At 36.6% G+C, this 22,007-nt stretch overlaps 1 protein-coding gene across 3 annotated transcripts; it reads right to left on the reverse strand.

The window, feature by feature from the left end:
- Nucleotides 1–925: 925 nt before the first annotated feature.
- STRADB (STE20 related adaptor beta) lies at nt 926–21,879 on the reverse strand. 3 transcript variants are annotated; one of them, XM_016131104.2, is made up of 12 exons: nt 21,600–21,879; nt 18,535–18,631; nt 14,489–14,569; nt 10,145–10,244; nt 7,407–7,528; nt 6,405–6,513; nt 5,181–5,304; nt 3,784–3,955; nt 3,386–3,490; nt 2,982–3,223; nt 2,246–2,288; nt 926–1,747 (listed from the first exon to the last, which is right to left on the reverse strand). In XM_016131104.2, exons 2-12 carry the CDS (start codon nt 18,544–18,546, stop codon nt 1,604–1,606), a joined length of 1,254 nt encoding a protein of 417 aa, XP_015986590.1. In that variant the 5' UTR covers nt 18,547–18,631; nt 21,600–21,879; the 3' UTR covers nt 926–1,603. The 3 variants fall into 3 exon arrangements, with proteins under 3 accessions (XP_015986590.1, XP_036093169.1, XP_036093170.1); XM_036237276.1 differs by having other exon boundaries at nt 18,535–18,628; nt 21,600–21,808; XM_036237277.1 differs by lacking the exon at nt 3,386–3,490 and having other exon boundaries at nt 21,600–21,809.
- Nucleotides 21,880–22,007: the final 128 nt, after the last annotated feature.

A 22,007-nucleotide genomic window follows, 5' to 3' on the forward strand; every position in this document is an offset into this window, starting at 1 on the left:
TGAAATATCAGCTCTTCCTGGGTCCTGAGCCTGCCACCCCAAAAACTGGAACACCACCGTTGGTTCTCCTGGGTCTCCAGCGTGCCCACTCACCTTGCAGACTGGGACTTGTCAGCTTCCCTAATTCTGTGAGTCGGTTTCTTATAATAAATCTCCTTTTGGTTCTGTTTCTCTGGAGAACCATAATACACTCACAGGAGATCTGAGAGGCACTGTTTCATGGTCTCCACAGTTCATCTTGGGCACTGCAAATATCAACGTACCAATGCTCCACACAAACTCAGGAGAACCTCCTCTATGGTTCCTGTGAAACTCTGTTGCTGAAGGAAAATTTAGGAGGAGGTTAGTGGAATATATAGCCCTCACCACTAGAGGTGATCTCAGGGCCTCAACTGGTATTCATCTCCTCTCCCTCCTCCACCTTGGCAGGTTTGGTGGCTTACTTGATAGGGTAACCTCAACATCCTTGAGGGGTGCTGGCCAATAAACATGAAAAAGTTTGTTTCCAATTGTCTATTAATTTGTATATTGTCTCACTGGTTTTAAATTTTTAAGCTTCACATGATCATTAAAAATAATTTTTAATGTAATGTTAAATAAGAGTGTACAAATTAAGAAAATCTACTAACTGAGGTAGGTCCCAATTTATTACAGTTCAAACTACATCTTCTTTTGAGACACAGCACCCCTCTTTTGCTAATAAGGTAATACCATGAAATAAGATCTCTATGTCCTTATATGTGGTATCACTTACAGGAACAAGAATAATCATAGAAAAGGCCAGAACATCTTCTATTGAATCAAATACCAGGATGCCCCCAATTCACTAGGTTATGTAAATAAATTTACTTTTTTTGAAAAACAGTTTTCACTGGCAAAACAAATTAGAACCTGTCAAACCGCACAAATAAAATACATAAATGCATAAACTCAATTCGGTGAATCTTTATTGAGCTCCCACAGGGTGCATGAATTTAGGAGCTATAATTTGTATAAGTAGAAAAGTGTTACTTTAGCCCTTTTTTAAAAAAAAGCAAATCACAACTTCTATACATATTTCAAGTGAATCATTTAATATGAGGCTCAGTTTGATATTACCCTAAGTATTAATGTAAGAAAATGGGAAACTATAAACATTTTCCCTGCTACCAAAAAAAGGTTTGATGCCAGGATAAACTAGCCTATTGGTCTAACAATAGCTGATCAAAAAGGCTAGAGAATCTGGAAGTAAAAAATCTACTTGGAAGCACTGTCATTTGAGGGCTCATTCCCCTGAGGGCAACGAAATGCTGAAAAAATGAACTGGCTCAAAAATTATATTTAGAAATCAAGAAGAGATATTAGTCACAGCTTTGGGGGAAAAAATTGAGAATAGATGACCCTAAATGTAGCTAGAGTAATTATTCTAAATTCCCTGGAGTTGCAACAGCACTCTGAACTAACCAAAGGGGCTACAAACTCATGCTCCTTTGAACAGAGCGGCTTTAAATGATAGATTCTCCAGTGCACCTGTATCTTCAAGTATAATTCTAGTGTTTGTATACAGAAGAAAAAGCAGCAGGGAGAGTGTCAAATACATAGGACAGAAAAGGATCTGGCAGCCCTAGAATTCCCAGTTTGAGTCTTTTTCATCAGGAAAATCACACTCTGACTCAGTCCAAGGAGATGCTGGAGGCAGTGCTATTGATGGCGTATGACAAACAGGAGGCAACAGTGAAAGTATTGAGTCCTGGCTTTTTTCTTTCATCTGTTAAAGAAACTCAAAATAAGGCTATTGGTACATAAATTCAATACATTAATTTTGTTGGCAATAAATAACTTTTAAAGAAGTAATATTAAAAATGTTTAAAATGGTTTTTAGGTATTTTCACTGAAAATGCCTGATTCTGGCCATCTGAAAGTAGGAAGAAGTGCCAGCCAAACTGATTTTTATCAGAATTATTTTGCCCTTAAATTCAATACAGAAAGATAAAATGTCTCTAAGTTAAAATATAAACTGAGGATATGGTAACATATGATGATCTTCCATTGGTTTTTACTCATTGTGTTTTGCCAAATGGACATATACTAGAAAGTCTATAATTGAACTACCAAAAAAGTTTTGTTTTTAACTTTATTTTGCAACAAAGTCATTATTAAGAACCTTGGCCACCAAACTATCCCATTAAGCCAACAAAATGAAGTGACTTTTAAAAAGTATTTAAAAGCATTTAAAAACTATCAAAAAATTGACAGATCAGCTTACCTGTTTGAAGAAAACATGGGACAATAAACTGCTTGCTGATGGCCTGAAAAAAAATTTTTTAAGTTATATGAAAAAGGGGGGGGGTTCATTATGGGATGTAGATTTTTAGGTGTAAACTATATTTGAAATTAGGTTTTGAGCTATAAAACCTCACTAAAAAATTAAAAGGAAAAATAATGCATGTCAGGAAGCCCAGTTCTCAGCTATATCCTTGACTAATGGAAAGAATTAATTCTAGAGATATCCTTCATTGAGTCCATAACTCAGCATTTATTGAGCACTAATTATAAGCTTGTGCAAGGCATTAAGGGCTTAAAAAAGATAAGACGTACCTTATTTCCAAAATACTAATGCTAATATACATTATGATAATAATTTATATTATTTGAATAGTAGCCACTAATATTTTGTACTGCTTGGAAGTTTCTAAGTGTCTTAATGTAAATGCAGTCATTAAGGCCCATACAGAGTAACCGACCTTTACAAAGTGCCTTGGTCAGGAAATGATAAAGCTAAGACTGGAGCCCAAGTCTTCTGCCCTTGAATCTAGTGTTCTTCCCATATGCCTATTACTTCTGCTTGTTTTTAGCATGCATATTATCTGGAGTAGACTATAATTTTTTTGATTAAAAAAAAACTGATAAAAGATTTGAATTTAGTGGGAAGGGACTCTCACAAAGCATCTATAAAATATAAACGCATCTGTTTTATGCTTTTCAGAAGTGCACCATAGTACCTTTTCTCGGGATCTTGTTGCAGACAGAGCTGAACCAAGCTAAGGAAGGCAGGGGAGAAAGTTTTTGATGGTGTTTGCAGTCTTTCACTATTTACTGTGCGAGTTCCGCTGGAGACAAGTACACTTTCTCCAATCCCAGAGTCAATACCCGATCGGGAATTCTTCATTCTGGATTCTGACTGAGGGAAAATACTGACATCCAATGGGCTATAAGGAGGACCTTTCAGTTTCTGTAACAGCATCTAAAAGAAAAAAAAAATTCCTTTGATACTCTTCAGGCACAATATTAAAACAATGACAATAAAGATCCTAAGAGTCTACAACAAAGACATTTAACAGACAGTAACTAGAATATAAGGGATCATATAAAAAGAAAGTAGTTCGGGGATTTTGGTAGCATTTACCTGAGTCCTATGCATGTCTTGGAAAGGTACCTGCCCACTGGCCAACTCACATGCTGTAATCCCAACACTGTAAATATCTGACTTTACATTATATCCATGTAAATCCTGTAGAACAATTAATTTGAAGTCCTTTAGTGTAAATAACTTTAAAAGTTACATATATGGGCTTTTTTGATAAAGGATGGTGAACAATAAGAAAAAACTCCTAAGTGAGAAATCAAGCTATATCTAATATATTGTATACATTTTAAAATTCCTAACATAATAATTTTGACAAGAAAAAGTCTTACAGTAGTAGGCCATTCACCAATCCAAATATAAGGTCACAATTGTCCTTTAGTCAAGTTTAGAAGACACTCAAGACGCACAGACAACCCAATGCAACGGCCACACCTGACCTGTCTCAGTAGTTCTGGACTCAGCCACGGCTGCACTGATGTGCTGAACTGTGGGAAATCATACACAGCCCTATGCCTCTGTCCGTGCTTAACCAAACTATGCAGATGGGACAGGCCAGAGAGGGTCACTAGGCCATCGCCAGAAATGAGGATATGGCTGGCTTTAAAACTCCTAGAACAAAAAGAAACAATCCTAAATACTAAGAAATTGGCCAATGAAGAAAGAATAAAAATCTGGTCAGAACAAATCTAATGCTCTTGAAAATTAAATACTCTTTATAAAATAGCAGCACACTGCTATATATATATATATATGTATATGTGGGATATGTTCAAGGGATTAAGGAATCCTTTCAGCTAGTTAATGCAGCATTAGAACAAGGTCAATGTAACTGACAGATATGTTTGGAAGTGCTAATATTTTTTTTCAAACTTGGACTCAAATTATTAATTTCACTATGTTAGGATGCTATTGCAAAACATCCAAGGAGAAGTCTAAAAAATCAATTAAATGCTATTTAAAGCATAAAGTTATAACTTAAAGTTAAATGCAATATTATCCAGTATAAGACAGTTTCTCATGGTATTAACGTTATTTATAAAAATATATCTTGAATGTCTTATTTCTTTTATCAAATAAATTACAATACAGGCTTGTTTTTCATCCAAAGCACTGAGTTCCTAATAGACAAACAGAATAGGATGGATGATAGTCCGGTAAAGTATAATAAAACCTTGAGTAATTAGAAGACAGTCTGTTAGAAATCTTCAGTTAAGCAGAATGCAGCTAAAAAAACAACAATTAGTAAGAAAAAAGCTTTAAGGAGGTTGAAACAAACAATAAAGAAACAGGCTTATTTAAAAGTAACAGTTAAAAAGGAAAACAAGGTCCCAGTATATCTTAGAACAGCACTCTCTTAACATCCAGCCAATTACTTCTGCAACTGCAGTTTGGTAACAAGAAAATCGACATTTAGCATGATAATATTAAAGTGTGGCAAAATATTTAAGAAATCAAAGAGTTACAATTTGTATATGATATAATTATGACATAAAGCTGAAAAGCAGATAAAGAAGCTCTCTATTTAAGAAAAAAAAAAAAGAGCTAAGTAGGATTCCACTCCCTATAGCTTATGCGCCTCATCTGATTGAGGCTTGAGCTCCAAGGGGCCAGACGCTTACCCCAGCGCCGAGCGCAGCACGCGGCACAGTGTACGTGGTGAACGGACACATCACGTCAGCATCAGCAGCATCTACTGACACCTTCTTCCCTTATTTTTTATTTACAAATTTCTTATTCCTCCTTTCTAACCATCAACTGCTCCTACCCAAAAGATCTCTGAAAGATTTCTTCCACTTAAATTCTTTCATTTTGTAAAATACAGCTAAGTAAATACCTGTGAATACAGCCATTTTGGTGCAGATAGTTCAACCCTCTCACTGCTCCAAAGAGAATGTTTCTTATTAAGGTTTCACTCATTCCTTCAGGAAAATAAGTCCTCAGGAGTTGACTTGCTGAACCTGAAAGAAACCCCTGAAATCTTTAAATGAACACAGAGTGATTTTGCTTTTAGCTGTTTTAAATGTTCTTTTCAACCATAAACCTATATAAATACACACACACACACACACACATTTCTGTTACATTTTAGAGTCTAATCATTTTTCTATGCAAAGATTACTGTCCTTCAAAAATCTTTAAAGATTTTCTAGTGACATGAGATTAGGAGAGAATTAGCAATTTTCAGTATTACTCAAAAAAATACATACTGTATATATGTGTGTAGTTATATCTTAAATCTATATACATATTTTTTCAGTATATATTACATATATAATTTTTTAAGATAATTCACAAAAGCTGTCCTAAAAATCAAAATTCTAGGACCTATTTATTCAACACACTTATTGAACACTACTTTTTGTGAGGTTCTGTATTAGCACCTGGGTATCCTAAAATGAAAAATACATAATCCTGCCCTCAAGAAGCTCCAGTCCTGTGAAGGAGACAGGTACACACGCAGATGTTTACAATGCAGAGACATACATTTACAATGTAGAGAAATAGGGATGGAAATGGTGTGCACAGGTGGAATAATGGTAGCTCTCTACTGAGAGAAAGGAAACTGAAGGGAAGAGACAGCTTGTTCAAAGGCATGGGCTTCTTGAAGAAGCAGTGGTGGTTCACTGACCATCAGTCCCATTCTAATTTTTTCTGAAGACTAAAATTCAACATGAACTAGATTTATTTTTAGTTTATTTATTTCTTTAGGTGAGGCCACACTTGGTTGGCCTCACAGATATCAAGGACCTTGTCAGCTTACAATCCCTTATTTTTTTATTTTTTTATGCCTACAGCACTTGGTCTTTCTAGGTGGTCTCCTACCCAAGTATTAATCAGGCCCGATCCTGCTTAGCTTCCGAGATCCCACGGGATCGGACTTATTCAGGGTAGCACGGCCATAGCAACATGAACCAGATTTAGATATATATCATGAAATTCAGAATTGGCCATCATATTTATAAATTAAAAGTAATGAATCATAAATCTAAGATCCTACTTATAATTACAACACCTAGGCTAAATTATGAGTTATTTTGTCTAAAATGAGTTTTCTTACCATAGGCCATAAATGGAGAGATAACCCAAAGCCAGCTGCCAACAGTGAAAACAGTCCAGTAAGTTGTAATATTGGGGTGCCGGAAAAAGTGGGATAGAATCACTGCTTTCTAGGGTAGACATAAGACACAAGACACTTAAAAACAACCTTGTTTTCCTTATGATGAAGACAGCAGTAGTGGCAGCTAACAGTGGAACTTGTTAGTACTAACCACTGTTCTTAGTGCTGTCATCTCTTTAAATCTCACAACCACTACATAAAGTATGTGATATTATGATTCCCATTTTACAGAAAAGGATACTTAGAAATAAGTTAGAAAACTTGTCCAAGAGCACATAATGGAAGAAGTGAACGTGGGATGTAAACTTACACAATCTGACTCGAGAGGTCATACTCTTATTAACCATTTATGTCCTCAGTATAGAAACATTTCAAATTATATAAAAATTTGAAGATAAAAGTCACTGATAATACTACATCACAAAGAGAATCACTGTTAACATTTTTGTATCATTTCTTCCAATCTTTTTTTCTGTGTAATATACACATGCACATACAAATATTTTAAAAATTGGGACAGTATCAAAACAAAACCCTTTCTCTATATCAAAAATGATTAGTGACAATGAAAATGATATTATATATTATTCCTGAAATGCAATTCTATTAAGATTTATCAATTAAGAAGTTAATTTTACTCAGCCAAATGAAAAGAAATTTTTTTTCCTATATGACTATTTGTGATTGGACCTGCTAGGAGTATTATAAATCTCCAGACCAGCATTTTGAATATGATATTTATTTGAAGGGATTTAGAGTAGTTACAGTTTGATTATATTTATCTTTCCATGGATCTGGCTTCCAAGTATTCTTTCCAATTCCGTAATTGTATGTTTATTAAAAGAAATCCACCTTTCTCTCACAGAAACTATGAATTTGGGAAAGAAATTCTTCCTCAGATAGACACAGTACACAAAATGCATTGTTTTTTCATAATGTTACTTGTAAAGCTTTCAGGCGTTCTTCAGTGCAGTTTTCCAGATTTGTAATTTTTATAGTCACCAGTGTTCCTGTAGGAGTATGCCGAGCAAGATGGACAGAAGTCAAGTTGTCAAATCCTCTTCCTATAATCAGATATAAAACTTGTGTTAACAATCGGAGAAGAAAAACACTGATAAATTGGACTTCATCAAAATTAAAAACTTCAAGAAAACATTGTTAAGAAATTGAATACGCAAGCCACTGATTGATGGTATTAATTTTTATAATTCACAAGATTTAATCCAGAGTATATAAATAACTCCTAACAACTCTGTAACAAAAAACTCAATGAAAAAATTTATAACTCTATAAAAAATATAGAAATGGCCAATAAGCACATGACAAGATGCTCAAGACGGAAAAATGAAAATTAAAACCACAACATATACCATTACATACCTATTATAACGATTAAAATTGTGACTTGATAAACGAATTGTGACATACTCGGACAATGGAATGCTATTAAGCAGTACTCTACACCCACTCCCAGTCCCTGGCCACCAATGATATATATACCTTCTGTTGTATAAATGGTGTTATAAAAAATGTCGTCTTTTGTGTCTGGCTTCTTTCCTTTTTAGCTTAATGCTTTCAAGATTCACCCATGTTGCTGTATGCTTCAGTACTAAGTTATTGTTTATTTCTTAGTAATAATTCATCCTATGGATTAGTATCACAATTTATCCACTCATAAGTTGACAATCTGAATTGTTTTCAGTTTTTGAAGACTATAAATTGAGCTGTTAAAAACATTCTAAAGAAGACATGTTTTCATTTCTCTTTGGCAAATACCTGTGAGTGTGATTGCTGGGCTATGTCTGTATAACCTTATAAGAAGTTGCCAAATTGTTTTTGAAAGTGGCTGAACCATTTCGTGTTCCCAAGAGCAATGTATAAAAGCTGCCGTTGCTTGATATACTCACCGGCATTTGATGTCCGTTTTTAAAATTTAAAACACCTAGAGTGGCACCTAATAAACATCAGTTCCCTCCCTCTCTCCAGTCACCAAATTCTGCCATTTTCATCCTTGAAAAGATATTAATTTCAAATTCGTCCCTTGAGTGTTGGCATCACTTTCTGTCCTCTTTCCCTGGATACAGTGACTTCATCACTATGTCCTGCATTCTCAACCAGGGTGTGCATCAAAATTACTGAAGGAACTACTTCAAAAGCCAACACCTCCATTCGCCAGAAATTCTGATTCAATAAGCCTGTGGTGGGATATAGGCATTGCAATTTTAAAAACTCAGGCGACGAGGATGATACTTCCAGTTATAAATCAGTGATCTACTACATCTTCCAGACGGCTGCCTGAACCACTGCGAGCTGTCCTTCTAAAGTCAGCATTTCAGCCATAGAACAGTACTACAGGGCAGCAGCTGCGAGCTCAGACTCTATAGTCAGAAAGGTTCAGACAGTTACTTAAATTCTCAGAGCCTCAGTAACCTAACCTGAAAAATGGGAGCGGTAAAAGGGTGAAAAGAAAAATTACACATACTGTTCAGCGTAGTGCCTCTTAGATGCTATTATTTCCATCACCACTATTCCACAATATCTTTCTAGCATGGAGAGGATAAATTCCAAACTTTTGCCTTAAATCCTTTGAGTAATGAAGTGAGTAAGTTATTAAGAGCTGACAGAGTCTTAACTGTTAAATTCACCGTACAAAATCTTTCAATGTGTTCCGAACCTCCGTTTCCAGGTTTATCTCCTACCACTGCCTATTCTCCCCTTATTCCCACTTCCGAGCAACTGTGTGGTAGTCCCTTGTTAACCACCTTTCCTCAGTCATCTAATGAATTAATATTTTTTACCTTTTTTAAAGTGACACCATCTGAACCTCCTTTCTAATTTTAGGGTATTTCCACCCTTGTGCTATTTTAGAAAAGGTCAGATCCTTATTCTCTTTGTCTCCATGACTCTGGCATGGAAAGGTCAATGACCTAAACTTGGTCAACCAGAGGATGGAGTGAGTGACATAAGGAAGCAGAGGCAGTCAGAACTCACTGCAGTGGGGTCCGATATTGATGCTTGTCAGTACCACACTAGGGAGTATGCTACCTAGGCTGCTCCTATGCCATGGCCCTGGCATGGTTCCAGTAACATAGCTTCTCTTAGCTTCTTCTAAACCTATTTATTTTGATAGCCAATAATGCTGTGAGTTAGCAATATTGTTCAAAAAATTCCTCTTTTGTGTTAGGATTGTTTGCTGTTATCTGTAACAAACGCCCCGACTAGAACATGTAGCACTTTTCCTCATTCTTCAGGATCCAGCCCCTCTTCACTATCTTTCTTGACTCCCAGGTAAAGAGTTGGATGCTCTCTAACACTGAGCATACCTCTACTAGAGTATCCTCCAGTACATAAAACAAAGCTATCATCTTCCCAGAGAGAATGTGAACTCAAGTGTTTACATGGCTTTATATCCCTAGCACCCAACATAGCACCTGTTTGTAGTACTTAATAGATGTTTTTGAACACTCAGCAAATGTTTCACATGTATAAGGCTATAAACAACAACCCACACTGTTCCAAACTTAACTGAGAAAGGTTTCTACTACAAACGGGATTTTACGTTAAGTTTTTAAGTTAAAAGAAAGTAACTTGGCTAAAGGACTATAATTGAAAAGTTCCTTGTGTAATCAATTTCATTTCTAACACTGAAAGGTCAATTATATGAAAGCCAGGATTATTACCTATTTCCACTTGGAGTTCATAGTGAGAAACATTGGTGGAACAGATCACTTCACTGGCTCTAGCAGATGGAGGCAACCAGGAAAAGGTTGGCTCATCAACCTGCATTGTTTTAAAAAGATGAAAACAAAATACATATAAACTTTTTTGGTCCCCTACCACAGATATATTATAGATATAAAATACAGATATATTTTTAAACACACAAGTGCTTATTAAGAAGGCACTGAAAGGTGGCTTAAGACACTGTTTTAAGATCTAAAAAAAAAAGAGTTTACAATTGCTAATAATTGATACTAGTTAAAAAGCTATCAGCCTGTAAAGGAGGAGAGGGCAGAAAAAAACAGATTTACAGGTAGCAAAGAATATTTTCAAGCATGATTTTCAGTAAGCATTTTTAGGAGTTGCTAAGAATGGCTATTAATTCTTCAGGGTATCTAACAAATATATCAAGGGAAGAGATGCAGAGACCTGTGAAAGACAGTCTACGCTTGTGCACTTGCTTCAAGTGGTCACCAGTTATATCCATTGCAAACAGAGGTACCTGCTCAGCTAGAGGAGGTGTAAACAGTCAAGGAACGATTTCCACACTGCATCTATTAAAACTGCTGAAGAGGTTTTTCACAAGATAAAATTAATCAGAAGAGAAGTCAGAAAGAAATTAAACGTCAAGAGAAGGGAGAACGGAGTACAGACCTCCTGAGTTAATGATCATGAACTGATATGGGGTGTCTCAAAGAAGTGCTTTGGAGTCAGACAGCTAGATTTGACCAGTCTGTGGCATGAAATAACATGCACACAGGAGAAAAAAGGAGGCTGACATCACTGATGTCATATGATAGCCAGGAGGCTCTCCCAAAGGACACCAGTATCCAAAAGACACTTAGGAGCCTTTACAGGCACCAGCAGGTGTCAGGAAATCTTACTGCTACCTCCAGCATAGAGAGAAAAAAGATGAGGGTTAGAATGACATTACTATGTGCTAGGAATTGTGCTAACTACTTTTTACATTCTTGATTCTACATGTTCCCTAAACTTTTAAGAGAACAGAAAAAATATAAAGTCATGGCTAAAGATGAATAAAGGTGAATATTGTTCAAGAGGGATGAAAGATTGTAAAAAGAAATTCTACTAAACAATTGGAAATAATCCCAAAGAAGAAGAAAAAAGAAATCTAAATAAATCAATTTAATTTCTTTAGAACAGGCAGTCTTCAAATAAACTCAGATGTAAAGAACACATAGAAGAGATAGAAGAGCATGTAATTATTTTTAAAAAATTTAAAGTGGTAACCTATAAGACTGTCAGGAAGTCTAGAGAACAGAATGAACTGAGTCTTACAGTTCAGTGCTTGAAAAAATGGAATAAGGTCACCACAAGATAGACTGAAATCAGACTAATCAACCTGTACTTTGCTTCCATCTTCTCCATTAGGGAAAATAATCTTCTTCAAACTAGAAGGAGTGTATATGTTGTAAATAAGCAGCTGAAGTCTAAAACTGATTGTTTTAAATAGGTTCAAACCTCTAGGTCAAAGACAATTGCATCCGGGGTATTAAGTTTGCAGACATAGTAGAACTCAGACAAGAAACCAGAATGGGGATAGTCAAACGATGACCCGATTTTCAAAAAAAAGTGGGGGGAAGGAAACTACAAAGGACCAGCTTGACGAAGTTGCCCAGTAAAGACTGATATCGAATTACTAGATAGGTGAATTATGGATGCTTACCATGATAATCACGAAAAGACAGCATAGGTTTACTAAGAGTAAATCATCCCAGACTAACCTTTCTCTTTTTGATTTGATGACTAGTTAGAGAATTAGAAAGCAAGAAATACAGGGTCTTGAAGAGATATTTGTATAACCATGTTCACAGTAGTATCATTCACAATAGCTCGATGTGGAAGCAACCAAGTGTTCATCAACACATGAATGAATAGGCAAAATGTGGTATATACATTCAATGGAAAATTATTCAGCCTTAAAAAGGAAATTCTGCAATACTGTAATGTAAATAAACCCTGAGAACATTATGCTAAGTGAAATAACTCAGTCAGAAAAAAACAAAGACAGTATAATTCCACTTATATTAGGTACTAAGAATAGTTAAGATCACAGAGACAGAAAGTAGCATGGTGGTTGGCAGGGGATGGGAAGGGAGGAAGAATTCTTAATAGGTATAGAGTTTCAGTTTTAAAAGATGAAAAGAGTTATGAAGATGAATAGTGGTGATGGTTGCATAACATTATGGATGTATTTTATACCGCTCAACTATACACTTAAAAATGGTTAAAATGATAAATTTTATATCATATGAATTTTGGAAACGCACGCACACACACGCACAGCAATCAATGCCTGTGGAAGTTTTCTAAGCTCTAGGCCTCTTTCATAGCAAAAGCAAGGAGATAACAACAGATACTTTACTCTCTGAACATCACCTCAATCTAAAGGATAATATCTGAATGAAAACTACGATCAGATGCTACATCCTACTGTACAAAAAGACAGATAACTGGAAGACTTTAGAGTGTTAGTAAGTAAAATGTGAAATGAAAAAAGAAGCCAACTGAAGATAGGATAAGAATAAATTTATAAACAGGATTAAATGGGATCACCTTATTTTGTAGGAAACAAGCTATTTGCAAGAAGGGTTCCATTTTGTTGTAAGAATTACAGTATAAAGTAAGGATGAATGGGGGGGGGGGGGTTGGGGGAGAAGATCCCGGAATATTTATTTCCAAGTATGTTTCTTTAAATATTACTTACATCAAGCATTGCCCAGGGGAGATAAAGACAAGAAAGATAGGATGCTTATTTGATGGGGATCATGTTATAACTGGAGAAATATCATTGTGAGATAATATAGTAAATGCTTTTATGGGAATGTCTAAGATGTATAGGAGCCTAATGTAATAAAAGGTATGAGGAAAGGCTTCAGAGATGTGATATTTTAGCCAACTCTACAAATGAGCAGAAATTTTAGAGGCAAAAAAGGAAGATGGGTATTTCAATCAGAAAGAAGAGTATGTGCTAAGACTTAGTAGCAAGAAGTAAGACATATTCCAACCACGAAGAGTCCTTAAACCATGCTAAATTTAGGCCTTCCCCTTCACCTACCTGGAAAACCTCTACTAATAACCTCAGACTCAGCAGTATCTCTGTCCTTGACAAACTGATTCTTCCTGTGGTGTACACTACAGTGTACAGCCAGATCTCCTTTCAGAATGGTGGCACTCATCTCCTCGACTATGAGGACAAATGAATTTTGTAGAGGGAAGTACCCTCATCAGAAAGCAGCTGCCCAGCCCAGGTTTACAGCACTTCCCTGGGAGAGCCTGTATTTAAGACTGATGAATACAGGAGTAAAAATGCCCGGAGCCCTTGGATAACTAGGACATTGAGGTAGAGCCACGCCAGCTCTGGAGATGCTCACTGGACCGGCTAAGGCGTGTATTCAGATTTCCTGGGTACAACCAACTCTGCCTCCCTCACCCCTCACAAGTGTTGGTGAGGAGGACTTCCCAATAAACTTACTGCATGCAAAAAGAAAAAAAAAAGTTTAGGCTTTATCCCATAGGCTTTGGAAACCAATGAAAGTTTTAAAACTGGAAAGTGACACAGCAGACCTGTACTGCTAACAGTGTTGAATACTGATCTGAGTGGTGAAAGGTTTTATGTATGTGTAGGAAACTAGAGGCAATGAGTTTACTTGCAATAGTCTAGGTGAGAGATGATGAGGTTTGAATAGCAGCAGTGATCAGGTGAAGGAGGGAATAGATTCAAGGGCATTTCAGATAGATTCATAAGACTTGGTGTATAAACTAGATATGGGAGCAGAGGAAGAGGCAATATGAGGATAACGCCATAGTTTCTAGTGACTAGTAAATGTGTTTTCATTAGTCAAAGCAGGAAATACAATGGGTTGGTGAAGTGTGAGTAAAGATTAAGGTTTTACTCAAACTTGATAGAGATGCCTTTGAAAACCCTAATCTGATAGACTCTCGTGCTTAGGAAGAATCCAGGGTTGCAGGTAAAAATTTGAGAATCATCAGTCCTGACTGATGCCAGGGTCCCCTCATAACCTGAAGGAAAAGCTGAGGTTAACTCGAGGACAATCTGAAATCTGAGCAACTGAAGCCATAGAAATAGGAGAGACCACTCAGGGAAAGCTGGTTTAGGCAGAAGAGAAGAGGTCAATTATAGATTTCTGGAGAGTAACAGGAGTAGGGGAAGAATAAATAGTAAAACACACTGTAAAGAAAGGAGATATAGGAGGAATAGGGGTGAATGGTACTACAGAAGGCAAAGAAGGAGTATTAACTGTACTCAATCATTTTCTTACCAAGAATTGATGGATACTGGTTTCAGACTGTGTTTCTGGTCTGAGTGATTCAACTTGCGTTCGTGAAGCACAAAAACAATCCTGGAAATTCAGAAATGCATTAAATAAGTGAAAAATGAGTCACAAGATAAGTAGGGGTGGTATGTGGATACAAAAAGGTCTGGTGACCGGGGTAAGTAGCAAAGGGAAAGGGTAGCATGCAAGAGCCTGAAATTGAAGCCAGGATCCACACCTAGAGGTACACAGTATGGGAAAGAAGGGAGAGGCAGCTGGACGTACAGAAGACAAATTTAATATCTGCTATACTTGGCATTATCTCTAATCCTTGTCCTCCCCTCTCTGGAGGTGATGGTATAAATTAATTTTTACAGCTGGTATTAATATTTAACCTTTCCTCGACTTGGCAGTTTTCTTCTGAATATTTAAAGATTATTCTGCTGTACTTATTAAAATCCTTTTTAATTTTGATCCTCAGTTTCTTTAAGTGTAGGAACCATTTTTATCCACATTAAACCACACAGTGAATATATTTGGAATCACTTTCATTTCTTAAAGTGATAAACATCTTTAACTTCAACTCAAAGCAAATTAAGACTTAGTTCATTATCACAATTTACATTTTCCAGCAATTTAACCCATGATCCTATTATCACATCTTGCCCATAAAGAAATGTACACCTACATATGATTTATCTCATCATCATTTAGTGTAGTGAAGTTGGCCTTATAGCATTTAGGAAGAAAGGACATATCGAATGAAAAGTATAAAAAAATTGTATGAAAGAGATTTTTATAAGAAATTATTTTTAAGCATGTCATGAACACTCATTTTTAATAAACATTAAAGTATTAATATCGAATGAGATATTAAGATGCCTATCCATTGACACTTTGTAGTCTTTCACCTAAAAGTAATCAAACTTCCTTTCTTTTAAAATATGTCAGGTAGATGGGGTAAAAGGAGTCAAATATGTGGTGACATTAAAGAATTAACAAAACCAGGCGTGGGAGCCAGAAAATAAATAAATAAATAAATAAATAAATAAATAAATAAATAAATAGATAGATAGATAAATAAATTGTGCCAGAATTTTTCATTTAATCAAACTAACCATTTTCCAAGTTAGCCTGAATTACTGATTATTTTAAGTTGAATTCATATAGTCTGTATACCTTATTAATTTTATCAAAATAATCTGATATATATCCCCATTGTTATTATGTAAAATTTGCCCCTGAAGAACAGAAGTTAATGATGTTGAGATATCTGTAGAATCGTTTCCTTTGCAAAGTTTCTACTCATTTGTCTAGGGTGAATAAACTTTACAATAACAGTTAAGATATTTATTATTGTTGCTCCTGTTGAAAACAAGCATCGGTTAGGTCATTTATATATTTGGTATTTATATATTTTTTGCAACATTTACCCTGAATTTTTCACAAGAACCATTAACATCACTGTGGAGAAAAGAGTTAACATAGCAGGCCTAAAACTGCTATTGTTAGCAAAGTCCGGCTTGCAAGGTTGACCCTTGGCTGGTACGTAGGAATTTAAATTTTGGGAGAGTTCCCACAATCCTCTGATAAGAATGGCTCACACAGTACTTAACTGTTGGTGCAAAAAATATGGTTTATGAGAACACCTGCTTTTGTGCTAGGGGTCTGGAATCTGTTACCTGCTAGCAGAAGTTACCCACATGACTAATCCCTAATAAAACCCCTGAGAATGAGTCTCTCATGGGCTTCTCTCGTAAGCAATATTTCACACATTGTCATAGCTCTGGAGGAATTAAACACATCTTACGTGACCACACTGGAAAAGCTTCCTGGAATTTTGTGCCTGGTTTCCTCCAAAATTCACTTTATGTACTTTTTCCCTTTGATAATATTGCTTTATATCCTTTGCTATAATAAACCTTAGTTGTGGGTATGACTGACTATATGCCAGGTTTTGCAAGTCCTCCTAGCAAATCACCAAACCTGGAAGTAGTCTTAGGGGGGACCTCTGACATAGTTATCACAAGACATTTAAGCATATAAAAAGTCTTTCTCTCTAAAAAATGCCCATCACTTTTTTTGATAAAGAGAAGTTAATTTAAGACATATTGGGCATATTTTTTAAAACTTAATTGACCCTGATTTATTTTCAAAATAAGAGTATGATCCATGCTTTTAGTTTATAGAGAAAACATTTTATAAACATGATAGACTTCCATTTCAATATCTTATATAAAATTTTCACAGTGCAAGAAACTGGTCACTATTGAATATGAAGACAGCTAAAACCAGCCAGTATTACAAGGCAGAATATTTTTGCTGATCTCTCCTAAGAAAATGTGAGCATGTTTGTTAGCTGACTGGGTTATAAAAAAAAGAATTACAAAATAGTTATATTTTATCCTTCAAAGCATTTTTATATCCACATTGAATCAATTGGATGCTGATGAATATAACAGCTCATGAAAAATCTACACAGTGATCTCTTTTAGGCAGTATGATGATTTCAAACCAGCCAGGAGAAAGCTCCTCCAAAATATTTTAGAACGTGATTTTTTTAATCCATTATCATAATAGCCAAGTGAAAAGCAGTTATAATCTGGAGAATCTAAAGGACAATATTTTACTTATGCTGCTCCTTTGAAAACAGCATTTTTTAGCTTTCAAACAAAGAGTAAAGTTGAATGAGGAGGAATACTTCATAAGTAAAATTATCAACTGTATCTCAGTTGTACGAATATCTCATTTAGGAAAAAACAAATATTTTCATTCAAAGAATTCTAAATATTTCATCGTTTCAGGAAGAACATCATTTAAAGTAAAATTATTAACAAATTGAATAAATATAAATAACAAAATCCTTTTTGCAAAATTTGGAAACCCTGGGCAACCATATAGCCATCTGAATCTCAGGATCTCCATCTATCAAATGCCCTTTTTTATCTCATCCAACTTACAAATTGATATAAAATTGTTCATCTTAAGTAATCGAACTGATCTATATTTTTTAATGAAAAAGAATTTACTGGAACACAGATTCATCTACATATTGCCTATGGTTGCTTTCACACTGGAATAAAAGAAGAGTAATTTAACAGAGACCATATAGCATACAAATACTATCTGACCCTCCCTTTACAGAAAAAGTTTGCTGATACTTGCTTTGAAAAATGAGGTAGGTATTTCACCTCAATGCATTTTTCAGATATATAAAGCTCCCACTTTTAAGTAGAAAAACTATACTTTAAACAAAAAGTAAACATATTCTGTATTCTGAAGTTAGTCTCCTAACTTCATAGTTCTGCCTCTCAGACTTGGCAAATAAAGGAGCTGATTGGCAGATCTAAGTGTGAGCCCTGGCTCTAATTCTTTGCAATCTTGGGCCTAACTCAAAATAGGATTATACCACCTGCCCTGCCAATCACTCACAATTTTGAAGACTGAAAGAGATATAATGTATGAAAGCATTTGTAAAATACAAATCATCATCCAAGTGCACCCATCACTTTTTAAAAGATCACTGCTCTAATATAATAATTCATATATTCATGTATTGTATTCTACATAAGACACAGTGAATGTCCTAAAACTACTTAATCTAAAGCAGATCCCATAGATCTAAAATAAACAGAAAACAAGTTGGTACCTATATGTCATATTATATAATGATCCAAATGTTTTTTGTCTTGCTGTTAAATCAGGGGCTTACTTTTAATACTATTTTGCTTGTCTTTAGTAAAATGAAAATTTGTAAGATGGATTTAAAGATTTAAAGGATAAGGCATAGTTAACTGGATGAGAGAGACATATCTAAGCACAGTATATATATGAGAAAAAGTGGGTAGGGGTCAAAGGAGCAGAATAATGAATATATCAAAAAAGTATAAGAGAACTTTTTTGAAGAGGCAAAAACTTGATGACAATTTAACTCATTTCTTAACATCTCAGAGCCTAAGAATATCCCATCGGAATCTGCCTTTTATGGGTTCTGCGTTAAAATCCAACTACTCTGATGGCACAAAATTAGATCCACATTAACAAAAACTTACCAGAAGAGACATTGAATCGCTTTAGTTCACAGAAACTGATAAGAATCCATCTATTACAGAGAAGACTGCCTTATCTTCAAGATACAGAAATATTCTACTGAAAAAAAAAAAAAAGGAAAATAATTTAAATTTACATAAACATTTCTTGAAGAACTAGTTGCCATAAACCCACACGATATTTAGGCAGCTATTCCTTACAAAGACTGGAGTACATTTCTGAAAAGTGTCTTTTAAAGCATTTTTGTTTACTGAAGACTACTTGAGCTCTGACATCACGACAGAAAGGCACAGTGAAACTGAAAGGAGGTTCTGAATATTTTCAAAGCCTCCGTATACCTGCATCTTCCTTCCATATCTTTTCTGTACTACTTTTTTTAAAGGATCCTAAACAAAGGTGAAAGCAATACAGAAATGTTGGACCCACTATTGATGTAAATGGTGCTATTTATAAATATGCCCCAAGAATTTCCAATGATTCCACTTATAAGTGAACTTCGAAGTTTCCAAAACTTCCTGATCAGATTACCTATTAACCCATCCTTGACCAGCAAAATTGGGAAGAATTAAGATTAGTAACAGACTAGAAATTAATAACATTTTCTTGTCGCCATGTTTTTTAAAAAAGAAAATTTTTTCAGTGTTCATGTGAAAGTATTTTCTGTAGGTTGAATATTTTAACCTTATAATATTTAGTGCTCAATTATATTCTTGTAATGTACTGACAGATATGAAAGATATGCAGATTATTATTAAACTAATCCCTGCCCACTTCCACTAACAAAGTATTACTCTCAATAGTTTATGAAGACTCTGCAACAGATTCAGAGATTTAAAATTGTAACTTCTTCAGATTCAGGAACTGCAAAAGTACCACCGAAAGTTTCCAGAGCTTTCCTAATGTTCTAAACTTGCTAGTGCCTGGGCGTTTGTTTCCTTACACCTAATCAATACAATATCTTCTTTTTCATATAAACTGTGCTTCACTATTTCATTTTAATTAAGTCCTCAAGTTTGAGCAAAGCCTCTGCAAATATCTGAGCAAAATGAGAGAAAAAAAAGGAAGATTTTGTAAACCATAGATATTGTAGAGTGGTACCCAATTTTACTGCTCAGGAAAGATGTGAATTTACTCAAGGTGTTCACTACAAACCAAAGGTAGAGAATGGTAAGAAGAAACTGAAAGATTATGATTATTTCGTCATCTGCCATTCACTGTCATTGATTTAAGACACCGGAAAGGAGGAATGCAATGCCTGCCCTGCCCATCTTCCAGAGTGATTGAGATCAAATGAGTTACTTCATCTGAAAGTATTCATAACTACCAAACACTGTATCAATATAAGAACTTGAGTGGATGCTCTAAAAGGCACAGTCAATTATATCAGTGCAAAATGGAATGGCTCATTTGGAAAGTTAGTTGGCAATGTTTCTATGATCAAGAAAATGTTAATACCTGTGACCCAGTAAAACGTTCACTTCTAGCAATCAGAATATTCTAAGGCAATATGCAAGCAAATTAAGAAACCATATACACATAGAAACTCATTATACTGTAATGCGAAACAGCCAACTATTCATTCCACAGTTGTTTAATGAATGGCTGGTATGGATGAGGCACTGTGCTGGGCACTGGGGATACTCATGCACAAAAAGCCCTGACCATCGGTAAGCTTACTATCCCATAAGCAGAAAGACTAGAGACATCACGATAAACTGAATTTTCTGGTTATTAGAATTTTTTTCCTGCTTTTCCCACTTAATATCAGTAAGCTCTTTCGTAAACAATAAAACTTTAAACTGTTACATTATCTATTTTTCAGAAAAACTCAAAAGAAACGGGCACAATCTGTGAGAACTGTTAATACTAAAGAGGTTGTCCCCATGGGGTGGTTTAATCCCAGAGGTTTTTGCTTTAGATATGCAAGATTATTAAGAGATAATTTTACAAGACATTTTGAGGTCAGGGCAGCAGCTGCACCTAGTAAGGGCTGAGAGGGGGGTGATTTGCTGTCATAATTTTCTCTGCATGCTCTTTCAAGGTATGAATATAAAAATACTTTAAAATTTGTATTTCAGAGGCCTGTTTCTAATGTATGCATAAGTACATTGGTGTGGTCCCTTGGGCTTGTCTTTAAAAAGCTAATTAGGATAAAGCCTTATAAATAATTTAAATTTGTTCTATAATAAAATTGTTCATCTGAAGACTTTAATCTGAAAGGCTGACACTGTGTGAAAATCAGGGGCTGCGTCTATTTACAGAACTCGGGTTTTGAGTTAATCATCCAAGAGTCCACTGTTATGGGGAATGCAAAAATAAAAATAAAAAAATAAAAAATAAAACCACCTGATTTAACTCTCTGCTGAGCTTTAAAATTACTATAATTTTCAAAGTGATCTTGGAAACCCATAATATCTCAAAAATTATAGCGACGCACAACTCAGTAGAATTTTCCAAACTTAGTATCATGAGTCATGTTGTCAAAAAGTATTTACTGAACGCCTACTGTGTGCTTTGGGCTAGGCAGGCGCTGTGTCACAATCCTGATCAAGTTTTGAGATATAAGGTACTGTACAATACAAACCCACAGGGGAAAAACACGACGCTGAACTTAAATACTGAGGACAAAACAAAGCTTGAGCATTTGCTTTTGTAAAGGTTCCTTCCTAGGCCTGCTTTGAGGGGACTTTGTAGCGAACTCGCAGAAGGTGGCACTTGGAGCTGGCGCTGGAGGGTGTCTTGTGTTTGGAAACTCCGCCAGACTCGTGAGCGCGGCTAAAGGTGAGAGCTTTGGGGGCAGACAGCGCTGCGGGCAGCTTCGACCCGTGCACCTGGCCGGCACTGCCAACCTTGCATGCAGGTGCCTCCACCACCGCGTGGCCCGCGGCTCAGGGCAGAGCCGGAGTCGCGGAGGTGCAGGGGCCGCTAGCCACGCCGGGCCGAGCTCGAGACCCGGCGGCGAGTTCCAGCCTCGGGTTTCCCGCGGCATGCGCGGACCGAGCGCACTCCCTCTGGGTTCGACTGGCCCTTAGTCCTTCCCCTCCCGGACCCGGCCTCCCCTCATTACCCTGGCGGCGATCACGGCTAGCGACTGTCCTCAAGCGGCCAGCTGTACAGGGCCTGGGAGGGCTTAGGAGCCCGGTCAGCCGAGGGGCAAGGCGAGGGCACTAGACCCGCTCCCAGCGCGGGCCGCGGGGCGCAGGAGGCCGGCGCGACCCGGACTGGGACCGTCGGCCTGGAACTCTGTCCCAGCCCCAGGCAATCTCCCAGGACGGGTTTCGCCCCACCCCGACCCCAGGGTCGCGGCCCCGCCTCCCGCCCCAGGGCCAGGCAGCTGGGGGGCGGGGTCTTCGAGCGTGGGGGCGGGGCAGAGGCGAAACTACATCACTGGAAGGCGAGGGGGCGGGGCCGACAGGCAGGAAACTACAATTCCCAGCAGGTTCTGCGCTAGCCGCGGAGGCTGCTGGGAGAGTGG

The sequence above is a fragment of the Rousettus aegyptiacus genome, unplaced genomic scaffold (assembly GCF_014176215.1).
Source record: "Rousettus aegyptiacus isolate mRouAeg1 unplaced genomic scaffold, mRouAeg1.p scaffold_m13_p_2, whole genome shotgun sequence".
NCBI classification, from domain to species: Eukaryota; Metazoa; Chordata; class Mammalia; order Chiroptera; family Pteropodidae; genus Rousettus; species Rousettus aegyptiacus.